The sequence below is a fragment of the Cavia porcellus genome, unplaced genomic scaffold (assembly GCF_034190915.1).
Source record: "Cavia porcellus strain 051 isolate PalLab524CR breed Dunkin Hartley unplaced genomic scaffold, mCavPor4.1 scaffold_9, whole genome shotgun sequence".
NCBI lineage: Eukaryota > Metazoa > Chordata > Mammalia > Rodentia > Caviidae > Cavia > Cavia porcellus.
Genome location: NW_026947492.1, coordinates 40296380 through 40317149, shown reverse-complemented (window position 1 = coordinate 40317149; position 20770 = coordinate 40296380). Strand labels below are relative to the sequence as shown.

At 41.8% G+C, this 20770-nt stretch overlaps 1 protein-coding gene across 1 annotated transcript; it reads right to left on the bottom strand.

The window, feature by feature from the left end:
- Nucleotides 1-1120: 1120 nt before the first annotated feature.
- LOC134477555 (uncharacterized) lies at nt 1121-13408 on the bottom strand. The gene is made up of 6 exons (XM_063255656.1): nt 13301-13408; nt 11097-11156; nt 9175-9315; nt 8280-8786; nt 6278-6388; nt 1121-1813 (listed from the first exon to the last, which is right to left on the bottom strand). The coding sequence occupies exons 4-6, from the start codon at nt 8772-8774 to the stop codon at nt 1778-1780; spliced, it is 642 nt and encodes a 213-aa protein (XP_063111726.1). The 5' UTR covers nt 8775-8786; nt 9175-9315; nt 11097-11156; nt 13301-13408; the 3' UTR covers nt 1121-1777.
- Between the last annotated feature and the right edge of the window lie 7362 nt (nt 13409-20770).

Here is a 20770-nt window from a genome sequence, read left to right as displayed (position 1 = left end):
CAGATATAATGGTGGGTTTTACTAGGCAGGTCACTTTGTAGGGGCCAAGACAAGTGCCGGTATAATCACTGATCTACTGTCAGCATTGGGCCTGCTCTGAACATTGAAATCACATAGTCAGTGGCTTTCTGTCCTTCCTGAGGTTCCTGCTGGATGGTGTCAGCCTGTCTTGTGCCCTGGGCCCCACCATCCACCACGCTGTCCATCCTGAGAATGAGCAGCTCAGGCCCCTCCAGATCCCAGCTCTGGGCAACTCTCTGATGAGGCAACAGCCACAAGCAGGGACTTCTGTCTCTGGAGATGAATCACAGGCTTGCTGAGGAGCTGGAGGGAAGCCATCCAGGGACTGCAGCTCCCTGAACACTGAGCACTGAAACCACAGTGCAAAGCGGCAGGTGATCCAGCAGACTTGGGAAAGTGTCTGTAAGGCATGAAGTTACCACATTTTCAGTTTACACTGGGTTGAGGTTATGTGACCCCTCTATAAGTTGGGGAGCACCTGTTGGGCTCAGAGAAATAATAACGGGCAGACTGACAGGAGGCAGTGTCACATCTCTAACAGGAACTTCTAAGACATCTTCCTGGCACAAGCCCCAAAAAACAACAAATTAAATGAGGCAGGGAGGAAGATGAGCCTGGGAAGCAGCAGAATCACAGTTGCTTAGGTTTCCAGAAGAATATTCTCATCATGGGCACGGGCCTCTAGGCTATTTTACTGGCCCAAAGGCCATTTGTGTTTGCTGTGGATCAATATTCTAAAATCCTTTCATTACTGTTAAAAGATAAACCACATCTCTAGCTGAAATGAGCTTGAAAATCAGCTAACAAAATAAAAACCTGCTATGGATGGACAGACTAGTATTTGTTTCCCCTTTATTTTTGCACATAAAGACAAAAATTAATCAAATGAGGTGAAATCAGAGAAGGGGAAAGCAGTAAATTCTGTAACAAACACTTCTCCAACACCTGCAGTTTCTTAAAGAACAAAGAATATTTTTATTAAATTAAGAACATTACAACAGCAAACAACTACAGCACATTTTCCAAAAGGGCGCTCTGCGATACAGCACATGTTCCTTCTGTGGATGGTTTCTTTAGAACAGAACGTCAACTAGCGCTCTCAAAGCCTTGAACGCAACAGCACAAGGTCAGTGCTGATGGAGGTGTCTCAGGCCTTTGCCAGACACACATGACAGCGCCCATGACAGGCCCGTGAAGGATGGCCAGGCCCTCAGAAGCCAGTCCAAGTGGGTAACAGGCCCTGCTGCTCTTGTGTCTCAGCCGCTGACAGCCATCCATTCCGAGGAAGCATCAAGGCCACGTGAGCCACAGACACAGCCATAGGAGCAAGCACCAGGAGACCTGGAAATGCTGGAGGCTGCATCACTGCAGGACCAATTTCAACCAGTATCCCCTGGGTCCCTGTGGGAAGGGTGGCATTTCCACTTGAAGAGAAACCAGAGTTTCTGCCCAACTCCACAAACATTGGTCAGTGAGCAAACACAAGTAAATTCTGCCCACAAGGAGCCTGGAGGAGCTGCCATCACTGATGCAGTGCCTGCCAACTGCTGCAAAGCTCCCAGGAAGGGAAGGCTCCCAGGCAGCCTGGCATCTTGCTGCCAAATTCCTCAGCAGAAGAGCTGAGGAGAAGGCAAAGGGGTGGGGAGGGCTGTGTCAGGGTGGCTGGAAACCTCAGGATGGGGGACTCATTAAAACGCTAACAAAGCCTGGGGATCAAAAAAGGGGCAGTGCTGGAGAAAGGGGAACTGGAGTACATTCAGATTTCTTGAATCTTTCTGTGGTTCTGCTGCACCTAAAGGATAAAATAGGAATTATTTAGTCTCTACCCTTCACAAAGAAGTCAGGTTGAAAACCTCTCTCATTATAACTAAGAAAATAAAAAAGCACTCATTAGTCCTTAAATTGATTCACACACAGATAGATGATAAAATCTCTCACCACTATTGTCAATTTTATTTTTTTGGTCTTTTTGAGACAGGATGCTGCTATCTAGTTCACGCTGGCCTTAAACTGTCAGTGATCCTCCTGCCTCAGCCTCCTGAGTGCAGGGATTGCAGGCAAGTGCCTCCAGACAGAGCTATTATCAATTGGAAAATTCTGTTGCTGATAATAGAGCATGTTGAGCACAGTTATTATATGGTTCTTTAATTATCCAAATCCAAGCAGAAATAGATCCCTAATCTGAACCATCAATAGGAATTTCTACTATGAAAATGTCACTATAGTTCACACTTGGTAATTCAAATCATGTTCTGAAAAAAGCAATGCTTTACGTATGTTTTATATTTCCAGAGTTGACAACCGAATAAATGTAATGCATGCGCTGCTAGGCCTGGATCCCAAGAGCAGAGGTCTGTAAACCACAGATGGTGAGGGGAGAAGAAATAAGGAAAAAAGACTGGCAGAAAGAAAACCAAAGAGAAGCTGTTCCCATGTATAACTAATACTTTATTAAATATGTTAATTCTATTTCCAATGTAGGTATGGAACAGAACTTCCCTTACTGGGTTACCACTTTTTTTTAATGTCTTTTTCAGCATTACAGGGCATATGCGGTACTGACCCATCTAAAAGATAAAGGACTGGAGAACTGAAGATGTCCCAGGCATTGCAACACTCAGGAAAATGCTACTTAACCAGGATAATGACTGTGTATTCATAAGAAGCAAACACTCTTTCCACCCCTTACCTGAGCCTCATGAAGGCACTCTAATAACCTCACTCTCAGGTTATTTCTCTACCGTGCTGGGCTGAAACAAGGGATACATTTGCCCTGGAAGAGGTATTCAGCTTATGGTCCAAGCCGTAGTGCCCACAATTCTCTTTATTACCCAGGACCACTGGCAACTTCATTGACAGGAGCAACCCTCTGATACTGCTCACTTCAACAAAAGAAATACAAATGAAGGAGGCCTTGGGCCAGGGAAACACTGAAGCATTTACATTCAGTCCACTTGCCACTGAGGCAGCCCAGATTCCCAAGCTCATCTGCTGTGCTCCATAACTTTGCATAGTGGAACAGCTTCTGGGGTCAGCTTCTCAGCTCTGACACACATCCAAGCACAGGATGGAAGACTGAGCTTGATTTTGTCCTCCAAATCTTCCATCAACATAAAGCACCACTGCTCTGTGTGTCTAAGCCAGGCCAACCCAGCAGGGCTTGGGCTTAACAGAAGAAAGGGGAAGGAAAGGAAAAGAGGAGAGCAAAGAAGGGGAAGGAGGAGGAGGATGAGATCAAGAGAAGAAGAATTAGAGACTCTCCTCAAGGTGCTGCTCCTAAATAGCAAGGAAAAATGTGTTAGAGTTTTCTGTACCGCTAGATCAAGTTACAGCTTTTCCCTAAATTTAGGGGGAAATTATGTAAAGGATAGTTAGATTTTACTCCTTTATTTTTCCATCAAATTTCAGAAAAACTAAAATCATTGTCTAAATAAGAAAGTTTTTAACATTCCACAACACAGTTAACTAAACTTCAATGTATGTGTGGTATAAACTAAAGATTAAATAATAGCATGTACCTGCACATAGTGCATATTAAAATGTGAAGATTTCAGAAGAAGAGATCTCCCAACAGCTAGGCACTGGAAAGATGCGAGATTCCCCCAGCAGACAAATGGATGAAGATAATGTGGTGTCTATTCACAGTGGGTTTTCTTCAGTACTAAAGCTGGACAAATGCACCCCATTTAAAGGAAAATGGAGGAACCTTGAGACCATAACGCTATGTGAAGTAAGATAGACACAAAAAATTCAGTACGGGTCTCTTTATCTTTCACAAGAATTCCAACTATGTATGATTTGAAGAGTCAAATAAGACAAACATCAAGTAGACAGGAAGAGCATTAAGAAAACAGGTGTCAGGGGGGTAACACTGAAAGTGATCAAGATACATGATATATACCTGCTGATTCGCCATGTATTGCAAACATCACTAATGACAAATAAAATGAAAATGAAAACCGTACATAGTTATCTCAGTTAGTTATCTCGTTGGTCAGACAAAATGTCCAACAGCAAAAATTAAGGAGATAAAGTTTTATTTAGCTCACAGTTTGTAGAGATTTCACTCCAAAATCTGCAGGCTCCAAATCAGGGTGGCACTTGGCCCAGGGGCAACATCTGCTCAGAGCAGGGAAAACAGCAAAAGCAAGAAGAGCACAAGGGGAGAAGCAAGGCTCTTTTCCTCCCTGATGCTGTCTGCAGGCTGCATGTCGGAGGGCAGGTGCAGCACGCACAGCCCCAACCCCAGCACTAGACAGTGATCCTGTCAGAAACTGTACATTTAGCTGCCTCCAAAAAGCCCAGTCCTCACAACACATGAGACATGGAGGGGTCATGCAGACACAAACCGTAACCATAGTCTAGTGGATAATTCAGTGTCACCTTAGTAAATATTACTAAAGGTCAATACCAGAGATACAAAAACAGATAAGACCCTTGAAACCTAAAAAGTAGACTGAAAATACATAGACATGCCTGTACCATGCAGCACCCACTGCTTCCAGGCTGACCTTTCCACATGTCAAAGTGTTTCCTAATGTTCTTGGAGGTCGACGTCAGTGTAGTAAACCAAGAAAACATTCTTTTCAGGTCTAGGTTTCACTACTACATATAACACATAGAGTTCTAAGAAGAAAAATGTTCTCAAACTATAAACTCAGTCCCTGACTCTGAATCATAAACGCCACCAAGAGTCAGAAAAGAAAACAAGTGATCAGGCAAGGGTTTAGCCAGTTCACTACCATATCCAGAAGAACCGCTTAAGGTGGCTTGTGCACAGACAAAATTATCAGACACAAAAATGGAAAATTGCTTATACAACTTAAATTCATGTAACCAATTAAAAGTCAAACTGCTATAATACATATGCTATTAAAATTTCATACCTTATTTTGGAATTTCACAATCAACACTGCAAATTTTTAAAAATGTTAGCTAACATTACTGTCAAGCAAAAACTTAAGCTTAACAATGTGGTGAGAATACTGAAAAAAAAAGCCTCTACTTTTACTTAATAGTCTTTAGGGTATAATTATATTTGTATTTAGTTCTATGCTCCTTGGTGAACCTAGGTGTTTCACGCTAGGAACAGAAAATGTGGGTGGTAAAACAGTTGGATAAGATTTTGTTTTTATAGAAATTTCACAAGAAGTTACAAATAAGGACTAACAATAATATTTTGGTTCTGTTAAAGTAAATAATAAAATGATGTTCATTGCAATTAAGAAATGCGCCAGTGTTAAATGCTGATAATGCCATTTTAACACTTATTTTTTTCTTTCTTGTTAAACAAATTGGCTTCAGATATAAAAGTGCTAGCACTTTAGATAATTGGTTATGTAAACTTAATTATTTTATTTTATTTTTGATACCAGAGATTAAACTGGTGACCGTGTGCTTGCTGGGCAGGCACTTAGGCTACTCAGTTAAACCTAAAATTAACGTTTTACTGATCAGTGGTGACAACACTCATCTCAAACACTTTGTAATCAGAACTAGGCAACAGAGAACACACACTTCTTAGCATCAGTTGTGCTAAGCACATCAGGCTTTTCATTTTAACAACACTGACATGAATAATTTTATCAAAGAAAAATGATCATTCATCAGTTTTCCACAGATCTTGCAAAAGGTCAGATTGAATATCATAATCCACGTCTTTCCTTTTCGTTACATTTCATGCCATCCATGGAAAATGAGGATTAATCCCACGCTACGTGCTTCCTTCATTTAAAAAGAGAGGAGGAATCTCCTGTGTCACCGGGTTGCTGTACTGGATTAACAGTCATCCAGGCCACACTGCACCCTGGGCACGCGTGTTTTCATGTCCTGACGCCTCCTCCCTCCTGACAGGACTCAGGGCATGAGCCAGCCCTTCTGGATCACAGCTGCATCCCTGGTGCTGACAGCCTCTGGGACACAGCCGCTGCTCAGTGGGTGTCAGTGGCTCAGGGACTCCGAATAGGGATCTGAGAGTGAAATGAAGCCTTTTTTTCTGTGACAGTGCTGGAACCTTGCTGCAAGAATGCCTGAGCCAACAGGATGGAACTCCTATCAAGCCATAGCTAAGACTGTGGAATAAATGTACCCCATTCAGGGTTGCAGGTAAAACACACACACAGATGAGGAAAACCGGTTGTCACCTGGAAATGTTGCCTTAACTCCAAAATAACAAAGTGGTCTTATGAAATAACCTACAGGAGAAACCAGCCTCCCTTCACCATTCATACTGAGGAGAAATGAAACGGGCTCTTACTCTGTGGGATGCAGGGTGCTGATCCGGTCTAAAGGGGGCGTCCTTCCTTTTCCATCCAAAAAGCCACCCAGGCACCTGACCTGTGTTTCCTCCATGGTCTTCAGAGAGCAGCTGAAAGATTATTTAAATCCAAACAAATACTGTCAATACAAGGAAATGTATTCACTTTGAGATTTCAGATATTAATAAACCATGCTTTCCATCCAATTTCTACTAAAGGTTTCTGCCTGTGGAAGGAGCTGTTTAGAACAATTAGAACCCATCCTAAGTGCAGAATCCAATAAAATGGTAGGTACTGCTATATCTCAACATGTCAGTATCCTCACGTGACACCTGATTTACATGCTGCAAAGTATTTAAACCACTAAAATATTAAAACATCCTACAACTGCACAAGTTGACTTCTTCAGTGTAGAGTGAAATGAGTGTACTTTCAAACAATTGAGAAAATTATATGAAAAAAGTTACAAATAGTACAAAGTAACAGTTTTGTATGATGACACTATTTTTGCTATCATTACATTCAGGACAGTAAACTGAATAAATGTTACAAGAGCCATGCAGTCATTCCAATAACCAAAACTATGCCAAAACATCCCACACCACTCCCAGTTGGCAATCACTGCTCTAATTCGGCTGGGATTCATTTTGGTCCCGGTGAAGGTGTAGCCCAATTCTATTTTCTTCCATGGGGACAGTTTGCTGATATGATTTCTGAGATCAGCTATCTTTTCCTCATTAAAGGAAACTAGTTTGCTTAGGGGTTCATTTGAAATGTGTGCATGTTCCCTGCCCCCGTCTTCTGAATCCATCCTCTCCTTCACTGATCTCAGCAGCACTGCACTGCTCTGCAGCTCTCTTTGCTCTCTGGCCTGCAAGTCCCTCCTCACTGTGCCCCTCTCATACCATTTTCTCAGCTATGATGCAGAATTTACTCAGGCACTTGCAGGCCTACATTTCACCAGCGCCACGGCTCTTCTGAGGTGCGATCTTGCAGAGGCTGCACCCAGCTGGTCAGAGAGGGTGAGCAGTTACTCAGGTACTCAAGGCAGAGGCTGCATTTGAGAAATTTGAAGCACACTACACACAGTGAGGCTGACTAGAGAGAATTCCTTTGTGTTTTAAACCCACATCTTAAAAGAATATGTGGTTTAGGATTCCATTAAGATTTCATGGTAACTTTGCATTTTCTTAAGAACATAGAAACTGGCCAGGACAGCAGGAGGCTAGAGTCCCAGCCAGTCAGCAGTGGCTGAGGCAGGGGAATTGCTTGCACCCAGTCGTTCAGGGCCATCTTGGGCAACACAGAGAGGCCCTATCTCCTGGCAAAGAGGAAATGATATGTAGAATGCACCCCTAACATCAATCCATGAAACCAAGGGACAGTACCATATATGCCTGTTTGCAAAGCCCACTCCTGTGTAGGGAACCCAGTTATTTTCCAAAGAATTTACATTTCCATTTTTTCATGTTGGAAAGAGCAAATATGAAATGTGAAATTGTTGTGAAGATTTTTTTGACAACATACTTTCTTCTCCAAAAGATATTATTGATGGTAGTCAAAATACAAGCTCATTATTTGTTACCCAAAACACTTAGGACAAAAAATTTTCAATTTTACATTAGATTTTTTGAAGTATTTTAGTAGACTTTACTGGTTAGCATTCCTGATCCAAAAATCCAAAAATCTATAAAATCAGGCCTCTAGATTTGGAAGCAATTTGAATTTGAATAAACAGAAAATGAAAAAATAATTAAATCATGAGTTACTCCTAAATGACTTTGCTCAAATTAGTAGGATGATGAAAAACTTATTATCCTACTCAAAATATTTCTAAATATCCCCTAATGTGAGGAATACACATTGAGATGCCGCATAGAAAGCTTTATATGAAGTAAATGTCTCTAAATGCACACGTGGACTGTGCTCTTCCAGGCCACTATCAATTTAAAATGTATCAGTCCATCAGCTTTGCACCACAATTCTGCACCCAGAATTTACCTGTTGTTTGTTGCGCCTTACATCCTCCAAACCAAGGCCCCTCTCATTCAGTGAATTCCATCCTGGTTGTTCTTGTAGGAGCATTTTGCCAAATCTCCTGTAATAATTCAGTTGGTATAGTTTCCTCGCTTGGTCTGATTTGGTATCAACCAAAGAAGATACGCTGGGCATCGTGGGAGCTGAAGTGTGCTTGACGCCTCTCTTTACATCACCTTCAGCTCTAGAGCATGGTTCTGTCTTCACCACTTGCTGCCTGGCTGCTTGTTTCGAGGCCATGATTTCCAGGATTTTATTATATTTTTTGGTGAGGATGCGGTGTTCCTTGGTCTTTTTGCTCAGGTCAGCTAACAGGCGTTCTTTTTCTGCAGTGCAGTGCTGTAGCTGCCTTGCAAAGTCCTCGGCATCCTGGGTGGAGGAGGGATGCTCTTTTTCTCCCAGGCCTGTTTGCTCTCCCTTGTGAACTGTTGGTACACTTCTCTCCCTCTCTTCATCCATATGGTCCTCTGGCTGTAAGGCAGAAGTATTACGTGATCAAGGTTATATACTTTTAAGTCTGAAGCCCTGCAGCAGAAATTCACATACTGTCACCAAGGGCCACAGCGGGTCCAAGGCTGTGTCTCTCAATACAGCTCTATGGAAACACAGCCCTGTGCTCTGGTTCACACCTCACAGCGCAAGAGCTTTTCTCTGTCACAGATGATAAGGCTTGCACAGCTCAGAATCCCATACTGTGCAGCAGAGTGTGTGTGGAGCGCAATGCACCTGGACACCAACCACAACACTACTGAGGGAACCACAGGGAAATGCCAGCTCTCATAGCTGCCCACTTCCCATTGTGCTATCCACTGACCATGATGTGTTACCTGAGTCCTAGCTATCTTCAAGACAGCCTTACCTCTGTGATTGCCCTCCGTTGACATAATTCCTCCTGATATTTATTCCAGAGCTTGGCTATATTTTGTTGGTGTAAGTTCTGTAAAACTGCAACGTCCTTCTGATGGGGCTCAAGGTCTTCTTTTCATGCCTCTTCAAGTTTCTTAGGAGTTAATCACAAAATTAACCACATTTATGATCCACGCATTTACCTGCACTTTTTAATTTAGTGTTGTCCAAATCTACATTTTTAAAATTATTTCTCTAATACTATTAACTCTGAAAAGCACTGACACAAAGTCGACAGAGAAGCACAATTCTGAAAGAATTTACTTCCTCTTTCTTATACCTCAAAAGACGTGTTGTGCCTAGGTTTGGTATTGCACAAGATAATGGCAGGACTCTGCAATGCTGAGGCAGGAAGATCACCAATTCCATCCCAGCCTGGGGAACTTACTGAGACCCTGTCTCAAAATAGAAAGTCGGGGAGTGTGGCTCAGTGTGCAGGTTCCAGGTCCAATGCTCAGTACCAGATGTGAAAATCACGTTTCTGCTTTTTCTGAAGGGACCTCCACAAGAAGCCTTATAATAAAAGATGAGCCAAAGTATCTTTGCCTAGGCATCTATAACCATGCCCTCGCTCCTCTCTGACTAACATGTTTCTGCACAGCAAGGGGCAATTTGTACCTATCTTGCTGCCTCTACTATCCACTTGCTCAGCCTCTGCTGCTGGCCTCAAGGGAACTTCCAACCTGTGAACTACAATGCCTTCCTTCCAAAATGGAGGTGACCCATGCCTCCCTGGGACCCTGGATCTTGACAGGAATTGCAATGGAAGCTGCATCCTCCTATCCCTGTCCACTGTGTCCTTTGGACCCTGGTCTTCTTCTGGACCTGTGCTTCTTGACACCAGAATGCTTAACTCTTCCTTCAGTCCTGTAGGAGACCTCCTGCTCCTTCAAGTAAACCTCCCCTTACTTAGTGGGAGATGGCATTTTCCCCTGTAACCAAGAACCCTAATCTGCAGATAGCTGCCCTCTCTGAGATGACCAGTCAGACTTATTTGCAATCCTATGCGTTCCTGTGCCAGCCTTTCCAACTGAAACCGTAAAGCAGTCCTACAAGGTAACTCTTAGAGGTTTCCTCCACAAACGGAATAGGAAAGGGGAAGTCATTTGCCCAAACTAGCAAACAGTAAACAGTAAGGTCAGGATTTCACTAAGGTCTCACTGGAGAATTTAACCCACAGTAGAATTATAATAATAGCAAACCCAAAACCCAGAAATGCTACAGCTGAACAAAACTTCAAAACTAAAAACCATTCATGAGATGTGATATATATGATTTTCTTAAAAGAGATAACTGACAGAAACAAGCAAAATTCTACCACTAAAGTAGAACAATTACTCCTACGAATTACATTTCTAGTTTATTTTGCCACTATCATGAACCCTAAAATCTGGTAACCTCACTGAACTTGGAATTCTGTTTTAATGAAGGCAACTTCATGATCTACAAGATAGACTCATGAAAGAAGTTTACTTAGTTATTTTGGAAGCAGATATTTGAATGTATTTATTTTACCTCTTTTTAATCATGGAGATTGAATCCAAGACCTCATCTATGCTAATCAGTTTTGCCAGCAGTGATCCACATGCTCAGGTTTTTTTGAGACAAGTTCTCATGAAGTTGCGCAAAATGACCTTAAATTTCCATTCTCCAACCTTAGCATCGTAAACAGCTGCTTTTGAGGGTGGGAGCAAATGGGAAGATCATTTTACATAATTACTCCCCATAAGGAATAAAGAGAACTCAAAACTGATAAATCCTGGATGTCTTAAGGTATAGAAGACCTTACATCACTGAAACCTGGGCTGATTTAGGCCTTTTACTGTACAGATGCTACAGGCGCAGCCAGCACTGGCGATCACCCATCCCACTCACCTGGATGATGCACCGCAGCCTGCAGATTTCTCCTCCATCAGAGCTCTGTGCTCCCTGGGCCTTAGGAGTTCCAAAACAGAGAAGGAGAAAAGAGTTGCACCAATTGTCTTGGAAAACTAGAGGTCACAGACTTTATTAATAGCTACTTTTCGAAAAGGATGCAATTGCCACTTTCTGATTCATGAATGCCAAGCACCTTTCACAGAAACCCAGTGCCCTACAGAGTGATAGGAAAACAATTACAGATGCCACATCAGAGAAGGAGCTCACTAACTGGAGAGCAACTGTTTTACACAATAGCTCCAGTTAGGATAGAAAAAAGCGGACTATTTTACTTTGCATAACAAATTATAAACAAGATAAACAAGCTGCTTTCTAAAGCAAAATTTCCAAAATTCCTAAACCTTTCCACAATATAGATTAGAAGCTTCCTACCTGTATCTCAGCATAAAAGAACTCCAGGTTGGACAAGAAAATAACACAACCTCCTTATTCTTGCCATTCTAGAATTTCTCTTTGAACACTCCTAAATGGAAACCTAGTAAGTGTATAGGGAGGGGTTCCCAGCATGAAGTCCTCTTTCAATTCACGTGGCCACTGTGTTATTTTCAAGCCAGGATAATTAACATTATCATCTCAAGCATTGATCACATCTTTGTGGTGAGAACACTCAAAGTTTTTTGGTCAAGCTACTTAGACAAACATAATGTATTAGCATCTATAATCTCTCACTTGACCAGAGAACCCTAGAATTGATGCTAACTGACTACAAATTGGTACACATTGATCAAACTCCTATTCTCCCTTCCCACTGCCCACCCAAGCCTCTAGCAAGCACTCATCTATTTTCTATACTTTTAATTGGGAACACATTAATGAGACAAATGCTGCCCTTAAGAGAGCTGAAAAACTAACCAGAGCACTTGGAGGAACACAGGGTTGGGAGTTAAGAGCCGCGAATTTGAATCCGAGCTTAATCACTGGTTCAATGGGTAATGACTTGTAGCTTCATAATCTGCATAGAGACTCAATAAATACATCACATAGCTATCTAAAATGATCTAATGTAACATATGTAGGGATAGTTTAGGTGGCAACTCTTAGGAAAATACAAATGTTGACTGCTTTGATGATTTCCTAGAATAGTAAGCCCGCTAAAAACTGCAGGCTACGTGTTTTTGGAATTTACACTGCAAGATATGCCTGTCATTCAAAGGCATTCAAGATGTTTCAGGCAAACATAGCAAAGCCCAGACAGAAGTATTCCTGAAAATCTCTCCCTAAGGAATGTTTTCTACAATGTGTTCTCAGATGTTGAGAATCACCTAGGAATATTTCCTTGTTTGAAAATAGTTTCTAAGCCCCTCCATCACAGTCTCCTAAGGCTGGACATGAGATCTAGAATGGTTTCAAATTCTCCAAGTTATTCTTTCAGCAAAAGTCAAGAGTCACAGCTATTTCATGATAAACGGAACAGATGCCTACTCTGTTCCGAAATTTAAGCCTTGGGGTGTGAAAGAAGCAGGTGATAGGAGTTGGTAAGACTGGCCTCTTCAGAACTCAATTCCATTTATAAAAGGTAGACATGAATCACTTGACTTATATACTTCGGTTGTTTTACTTTCTTGTGGCAATGAATGGAAATCCAACCTAAGGGACTACCAGGTTATTCCAAGGCTCCTGTCTACTAACAATTCCAGGGTACATAAATCTGGTATGAATGATAACAGGCATTCCTTGGAAGAAAGTTTAGACATCTAATAGGAAGTATTTCATTCCTAAGACTTAAAACACAAAACAGTTTAGTATGGTTGTGATCTCCTTTGCCAGATTTTCATTTTATCCTCTGTAGAGTTAAGAAAACTTCAGGCATACAAAGGGCCTCGGAGTCCTGGTGTCCCCCACCAGAGAATCTTAGGAATCTCTAGGGGAAAGGGACCCCTCAAATCAGATCCTCAAAATGGATTTGTGGCTTCACAGTTTTTGAAATATTTTCTCCAAATATTTTACAGAAAAGGAAATGAAGCCAAGCTAGAAAAGCAACCAAAATCAATTTGCCCCTGGCTGAATCAGAAGTGCAATGCATAGTTTCTAATTCCTAGTCCCGAAGGTTCTCTGACCAGAGTGCCTCATGCATCACTTCCTGGTAAGCATCACTCTTTTGACTCACTCCTGGACTTTTAAACGCATCCAGATTGTCCCACCTGGGCAACACGTCTCCAATGGCCAACTTCAGACTGAAGTCTTGTGACCTCCTTGGAGAAGGTGTTCAACTCCTGCTGCATGGAAAGGAGGTCTCCAAAGTCCATGGCCGAGCTAGAGAAGCATGGTTTCCAATTCCTAGTCCCAGAGGTTCTCTGGCCAAAATTGCTTCATGCATCACTTCCTGGTCAGCACCACTCTTTTGACTCATTTCTGGATTTTAAATGCATCCAAATTGACCCACCTGGGCAACACGTCTCCAATGGCCAACTTCAGACAGCAGTCTTGTGACCTCCTTGGAGAAGGTGTTCAACTCCTGCTGCATGGAAAGCAGGTCTCCAAAGTCCATGGCCTCTGTACACATTGCTGAAGCTCCATGATGGAAAGCAGAGCTTAGGGAGGACGATGCAGTGGGTGATGGGGCACTGCCAGCCCCTGGGGGCACTGCCTGAGCAGCTGGCTGCAGGTTCAGCAGCTCCTCCTGCAGTATATTCTTCTGTGCCTTCAGAACGCTGATCTCTACCTATGGAATTCACATGGTACACGACAGCTTTACCAACCATATCTGGCCTGTTCTCAGATTCATAGCATTAAAAGGCATAAAGACTTCTCTAATATGACCCAGTAATAGGACTCCACTAAGCAAATCCATATCTACCGAATCATCCTAATCATGAGAACCTTATTTGGAAAGTAAGCATAACTACCGTAGGTAAAGCACAGATGCTTCAAATAGTATGAAGACAAAAATGTCACAAGTATGTTAAGTGGGGCAATCCATGTGTCAATGGAACACGGGTTTGGTATCTTCTATGGAGGAGGAGTCCAGATAAGTTCTTTGGGCTGTGGCTGCAGTTACTGAGTCCCATTGAGGAGTGAGTGCTGTTGTGCCCATCTATGTACTCAGGAGCCTCCTCTGAACACCTGTAACCTGGACAGTCCCCTGTAACTAGGGATGACTGGGCTTAGACTTAAGATGCACCAGGACGCGGGACACCTTGGCACTGAGCTTCACGGCACAGATGGAAGGACATTTGCATTTATAAGCCAAAACCCTTTAGATAGAATCATGCAGTTTGGCGATGTTCATTTTGCAGAGTCTCAGAAGAAAATACTAGTGCTGGGCATGATGGTGTACACTTGCCACCCATCACTCTGGGAGCCTGAGGCAAGAAGATCGAGCTCATCCAGGGCAAGTTCATAAGGCCGTCTCTGAAAATGGCAAATTAAAATCAGAGTTGGGGTTGCATCTCCATGAGGAACCCCTGTGTTTAATCCCTAGAATCTGAGGGGTAATAGACAGACAATTTCATGATCCTGAGGGGAAGATGGCTGATATCCTGTTCATCACCCAAAGCAGAGTTCACAGGCAATAACAAAATTTGGCCAAATACTTCTGTTCAAACAACAAATTGTTCACAAACAGAAGCATTTATATATAAAGCTTTCATATTCCACTCTGATGATCTGGAAGAAGGCTCTGGTTTAACACAGGCAGAGATGGCCCACTGAAAATCCCTCCTTCTCTACAGAGAGAACAACAGACAAATTCTGAAACAATGAGCAGCTCAATTTTGGCTTTACAAGGGCAATAACAAGTCATAATCCGAGAGAAATTCTGAGCACAGGAGCTACCAGTAGACAAGGTCCATTCTCCCAGGAGAGCCGCTGAGACCACACAAGTAAGAGACTTAGGTAGACCTGAAAGGACTGCAACCGATCCTTAAGACACTGTACATCAGCAAAGGATCCTTTATTCCCTGCGACAGGAGACAAGCAATGTATTTCTGCATTTGTACAGTTACGAATTCAGACTACCAAACACAAACCCAAATGCATTTATGCTGTATGTCAGAGCAGGGCTTTCTGAATGATGGGTTCTGCCCATGTCAATCTCTGCAAGGCTCAGCATGGTGCCATTCCAACATGGGGAAGGACCCTACACCACAGTGAATCCCTTTAATTGTAACTTCTGTGTGCTTCTTCTAATCTCAGAATCAAAATTCAGGCTTCTGGTGTGACCCAGCATTCCCCCAATCTCCTGTAGAAATATCACGCTACTTACCTCTGCAAATTCCACCACCTGAATAGAGGTTCCAGAGTCTTCCTCAGCACTCAGGGGACCTTGCACTGTATTGTGACTCTCCCATGCTTCCAATAAAGGCCTTATTCCTTTTTGTCTCTTTTTCTGCTCTTGCTTGTCTCTTGTACCAAGGAAAACCCTAACACTGATTAATGCCCTTTCTTGTATATTATTATTATACTACTCAGACTTCATTCATTTTCCCCAAAATTAGGAGAGACACATTGCATACTCAGAGAATACAAACATGAAAATAATTGCAGCAATAAGATTCAGAAAATTAGATCTGTAAGATATGTTAAGGATTATATTTCATCCTTGTAAAATGAATGACATGCATAGTTTTTCTGATATGGTTGCAATACGAAAAGCTGTTATCTTACCATACACATTTCTATCAAGTCATACAGCTATAGAAAAACAAGCTCTAAGAACCAAAAAATGCATTTCTACACTTGAATATTTCTAGTGTTCTTATATGAGGAATTAAGTACAAGATCAAATGCCAAAAGTTTTCACTACCATGATTCCACTTTGGGATAAGCATGACAATCACCTAACAGAGTTTCTGCAAATCAGCCAGAACCACTTCCTAGTGTCCTGCATCAGAACCTTGAGCTGGGTGTGGTGGCCCATGCCTGTGACCCCCACATTTGGGAGGCTGAAACAGGAGGATTGCCAATGTCCAGGGATACACTGTAAGTTCAAGACCAGCCTGAACTACACAATGAGACTTTGTCTCAAAATAGCAACAAAAAATTTTAAACAACTCCAAAACAACACTTTCAAAGACACTCAAAGGAAATAAACATTTATCAACATTAGGTCAACTGCATCATGGTGACAATATTACTTTACGGAAAATCAATGACAAGGCAGTACAACAAATGACAACACTTGCAGTCAAGGTACTTTCAGAGCTGGGAAGAGTGGTGCCTTCCCGTATTCCAGCTCCTTGCGAGGAGGAGACAAGATGGCACCAGCATGGGTGATGTAGTCTCACATCGCTAGAAACAAAAAGGGCTTGAGATGTAGCTCAGGGTGACACCCTGGGTTCAATCAGCAGTATGCAAAAAAAAAAAACCAAAACTTTGTAATTGAGAATATCAGGAGCAACGATCACATTGCACTCAGTAAAGGTGACCTCCAAAAACAAACCAAACACCACCACCAACATATTTACAGATATTTTATATAAATTTATTCTTCTTTTGAATGAAGAAATTAATTTCTCCAAAGACTGATTTATATCATATAAACTGAACAGCAAATCTCACAGACTTTATGAATTTCAATAATTTTATGGATCTAAAAGTCATATACAAATCAGTATGCAGTGGGTGTAATAACCTTTACCTCTTTTTGCTGCAACTGATTTCTGTAGAAGGCTGATAGCTGTGTTATTTGCAGCTCTGAGGCTTGGTGTTTCTCTTCCAATTCACTGCAATATTCTTTCAGTCTCTTGTTCTACAAGATACAAAGCATTTTCAACAAAAATACTGCAACTACAACATATGAGTAATGGTTATGTTCATGCTATCCCAAAAAAACTACTTTCTCATGAAAAAGAGTTTTGTAAAATATCTCAAATAAAATTCTGTTCTCTCAAATATATGGAACTTTCAAGCTAAAAAGGATACGGAAGTGTAATCATGTGGTCATAGACAGGCTGGATTGTAAAGCAAAAAGTTAAAACAGTTTTGGCCACCTTGACTTTCTGCTGTGCAGCAGGTGCTGATGAAGCTTCTCCAGCCTTTGGATTCCCAGTGGGGGGCAAAGGTGTAGACACGGAAGGAAGGGAATGTGTGTTCAGACCACTGTGTTCTCATTATATAGTAGAATTTTTTTTTATTTAGAGGAAAAAAGCAAAACAGAAATAAGAGTAGAAATAATGCTGCTTTTAATAAAACACTAAAAATAACTAGTAAAAAATTAACAATAACAGAGCACTAGTTGATAAACTACATGTTGTTATCTTAGAATTAGTTGTGCAAGCTACAAAATCAAAGCATAAAAATGGAAAGTCAAACAGTGATTGTACAAACCATTCTGTTTGACAACAACACAAACTTACTAGTATGGTTATCTGTCTTACACACTTAAACATATACACACATATACCCTGCAGCAGACTTTCTTGCCCTTTCATTATTCTAATATCTAGTGTACATTTTGGATCTTATTACTCTTTCAGTTGTTTATTATTATTTTTTATATGAGAGAGAAAATGATATGCAAGTAAAGTAAGTCTGATTTATTTCACTATTTAGGTTAGCCTGACATTGCCTCCATTTACCTATAAAAGCCTCAACATCATCCTTTTATGACAGAGTAATATTCCATTGCATAAAAATACATCTCTTTCATTTATTCTGCAGTTGATGGACATTTTGATATTTCTGAGACTGAGCTATTACAAATTGCACTGTGGTAAACATGGGTACACACCCATTGGTGTGCCATGGGCTGTTCAATTTTTCTGGGAAAATATCCAGGAGGGGAATAGCTGAGTTGAATGGAACTTCCAATTCCTAGATTTTGAGGAACCTCCATACTGATTTCCACAGTAGCTGCACCAGGCTACACTCCCACCCACAGTGGAGAAGTGTTCCTTTTTTCCCACAGCCTCACATATGTTTCAGAATTTTTAGTAGTATATTTTAAAACAGCTTTCTGAAGGCAGGTTTGTGGTACGAGCCTGTAACCCCAGCACTCAGGAGGATTAAGTAGGAGGATCTCTGTGGGTTCAAGACCAGCCTGGCTAGTAGTGAGATCAAGGCCAGCCAGAACTGTACACAGAGACACTGTCTCAAAAACCAGAAATAAGAACGAATTTTTCTGGACAGCCATGGTGGTGCATCCCTGTAATAATAACTGCTCAGAAGGCTGAAGTAGAAGGATAACTCATTCAGGGAGAGCTGTATAATTTAGCAAGACTTTGCCTCAAAATTTAAAAAAAAAAAATTGACTGGGATGTAGCTCAGAACCAAGGGCTGGGTTCAGTCCCGATTAGCACAAAAAGAAAAAAGAGGGAGAGACAGAGAGTCAGAGAACTGAAAGTTTGAATAACATTCATGGTTTCAACATTTTAAAAATATGACTTTAATAGTTCCTTACCTCTGTTTTAATCTTCCTATGGATGATGGCAATTTCTTTTGCTGAATAACGAGCTAACTCTGTTATAGAAAAAACAAGAACAGCATATATTCAAAGCTCCATGAGGAAATAAGCAGGATGCTTAGTTATTCACTTTTAGCTGGAACAGGGATTAATGCCAGGCCTGAGACATGCAAGGCAAACACCACCACTGAGCTCTGTCACCGTCCCGAACAGGCATTTCTATGGTGCAGTTCCCCAGGTCAGAGGGAAGAGTGGGCTGGCAGGAAGCACAGGCAGCAGACATCTGTCACGGGCTCCATCACAGCCACCACTGCCTCAGAGGCCCTTCCTTTGTGATCTCCATCTGCTGAGTCTTCTGTCTTCCCACCTTAGTGGTGTGCACAGAAATCGCTGCTTAGGAAAGAGGTAGGTTTTGCAGATCTCTTTTGGCTTCTGCTGCAATTTCAGAGGACACTTCTTTTTTTCATTTCTAACTTGTACTATACAGTATTTATTTCACCTCACCCAGTAATAAATGTACTATAAGCAAAGCGAGAAAACACCAGGAGAACACTTACATGGAGTAACAGGGACACAGTTCCCTGCACCCAGGGGTATGCTGGGTCTGGTTTTGCCCATTGTCATGGGAAAGCAGTCAGAGCCAGGCAGGGCAGAGCCCAGAGGGCCCCAGGGATCCTGGGTGAACTCACCATCCACACAGGTAGGTGGATTTTGGTACTGATACATTTATTTTTCCTTTCTCATACCACTTTACCATAATAAAAATGGAATGTTTATGTTTTTGAAAACTGCAAGCAGCAGTCCTGTAAGTGAGCATGGTAAACACTGTTATTTTGAAAATCCCCAGGTAGGGCTGCTGCAGAGATTATTCACACAGTTTGTTAGCAGCTCTTCAAGTGCTCTCACTGCTGCTGTGAAGAGGCCAAGTGCTGGGCATGGTGGTGCACACCTGTAATGCCAGCACTTGAGAGGCTGAGGCAGGAGGATCATTGCAAGTTCCAGACCTGCCTGCCTACAAAAGTGAGCGAAGGCCATTCTGAACACATAATGAGATCCTGCATCCAAAAAGTAAAACAAAAGTGGACAAAATCAAACCTAATCTCATTAGGGAAGCTGGGGCTAAAAGCCACAATGTTTTCCAGGTGGGATTGGAAAGGTTATGCAGAACCCTTTCCCTCTGCCTTCCCTGTGTTATGTACATGTACATTTATCTCATCATATATGTTCAGACCCCGAGTAAGGGAAAACATCCCCTAATGTTACTGAGTGCTTCCTCTCTGGGAGGCAAAGTAATTATGGACATTTTACATTCATAATTTCATTCAGTGCTCTCAACCTCATTACTAACCTGAGTGTCCTTTAAAAAAAAAACAAACTGTAACTTATGGAAGCTAATTATTTAATAATATGCCAAAGATTCCACAACATGTAAGGCATAGAAATGGCATTTCCATGCAAGTTCATCCAAGTGAGTAGCCCTAGCTCTTAACCGTGCCTACATGAAAAACACAGTGTTTGCTAGAATAGCGCCTTTATAAATAATGTTATAAATAATGGTGATTTTCCTGTTGTACCAACTGTGCTAATTTGAAATCGCACCATAGAAGCCACCTTCTCAATACATTTTTGAAAAACAAATAAATGCACACTATTGTCTTTTAAATAGTTTATAGCATAGTTCTTAAGCAAATTGTACTGTAATATGAAGAGTAGAATAAAAGCAATAGGCAGGTCAGCAGATGTCTGAGCACCCATTCACACAAATTCTACTGAGCACCAACTGTGGGCCAAGGAAGACACCATCCATGTGCCACATAAGTGCCAGAGAAGTTGTAGGGTCTCCCCTGGGAGCTGCAGGAGGAGGATTAACTCTAGTTGAATAGAGCGAGTGCTGCTGGGGGAGAGCCACACACTACTGCCAGGAGCTCAGGTCTCGGGCAATGCTTGCCGCTGTGTCACAGTCAGAGACATTTCATGATGTTCCTGACCAACAAGCAGCGCTGTACAGGAGAGTCATCTCAGGGGAAGCCAGGGGAGGAGGAAGTAGAAGAGGAAAGTCTTCCCCTGCAGGTGGCTGGAGTGCATGGATACCTAAGTTCCTGTTGCTGGAGCTCATGAACAGCTGGAGCTCATTAACAGCTGTGCACGTAAATAAAAAAATAAAATCAAATAAATTGAAACTATGCAACTCAAGGAAGAGATCTAAAGAAATCAGAACAGTAATTACCTTAACCATTGATTATCATGTGAATCTGGATCAAAATCCAAA

Coding starts and splice junctions, on each gene's coding strand:
- LOC134477555 (XM_063255656.1), bottom strand. CDS start 8,774: ATGGATGAAGAGAGGGAGAGAAGTGTACCAACAGTTCACAAGGGAGAG. Junction 6,389..8,279: donor TAAGGCGCAACAAACAACAG/GTAAATTCTGGG, acceptor ATAATCTTTCAG/CTGCTCTCTGAAGACCATGG. Junction 1,814..6,277: donor AGCACCCTGCATCCCACAGA/GTAAGAGCCCGT, acceptor TTTATCCTTTAG/GTGCAGCAGAACCACAGAAA.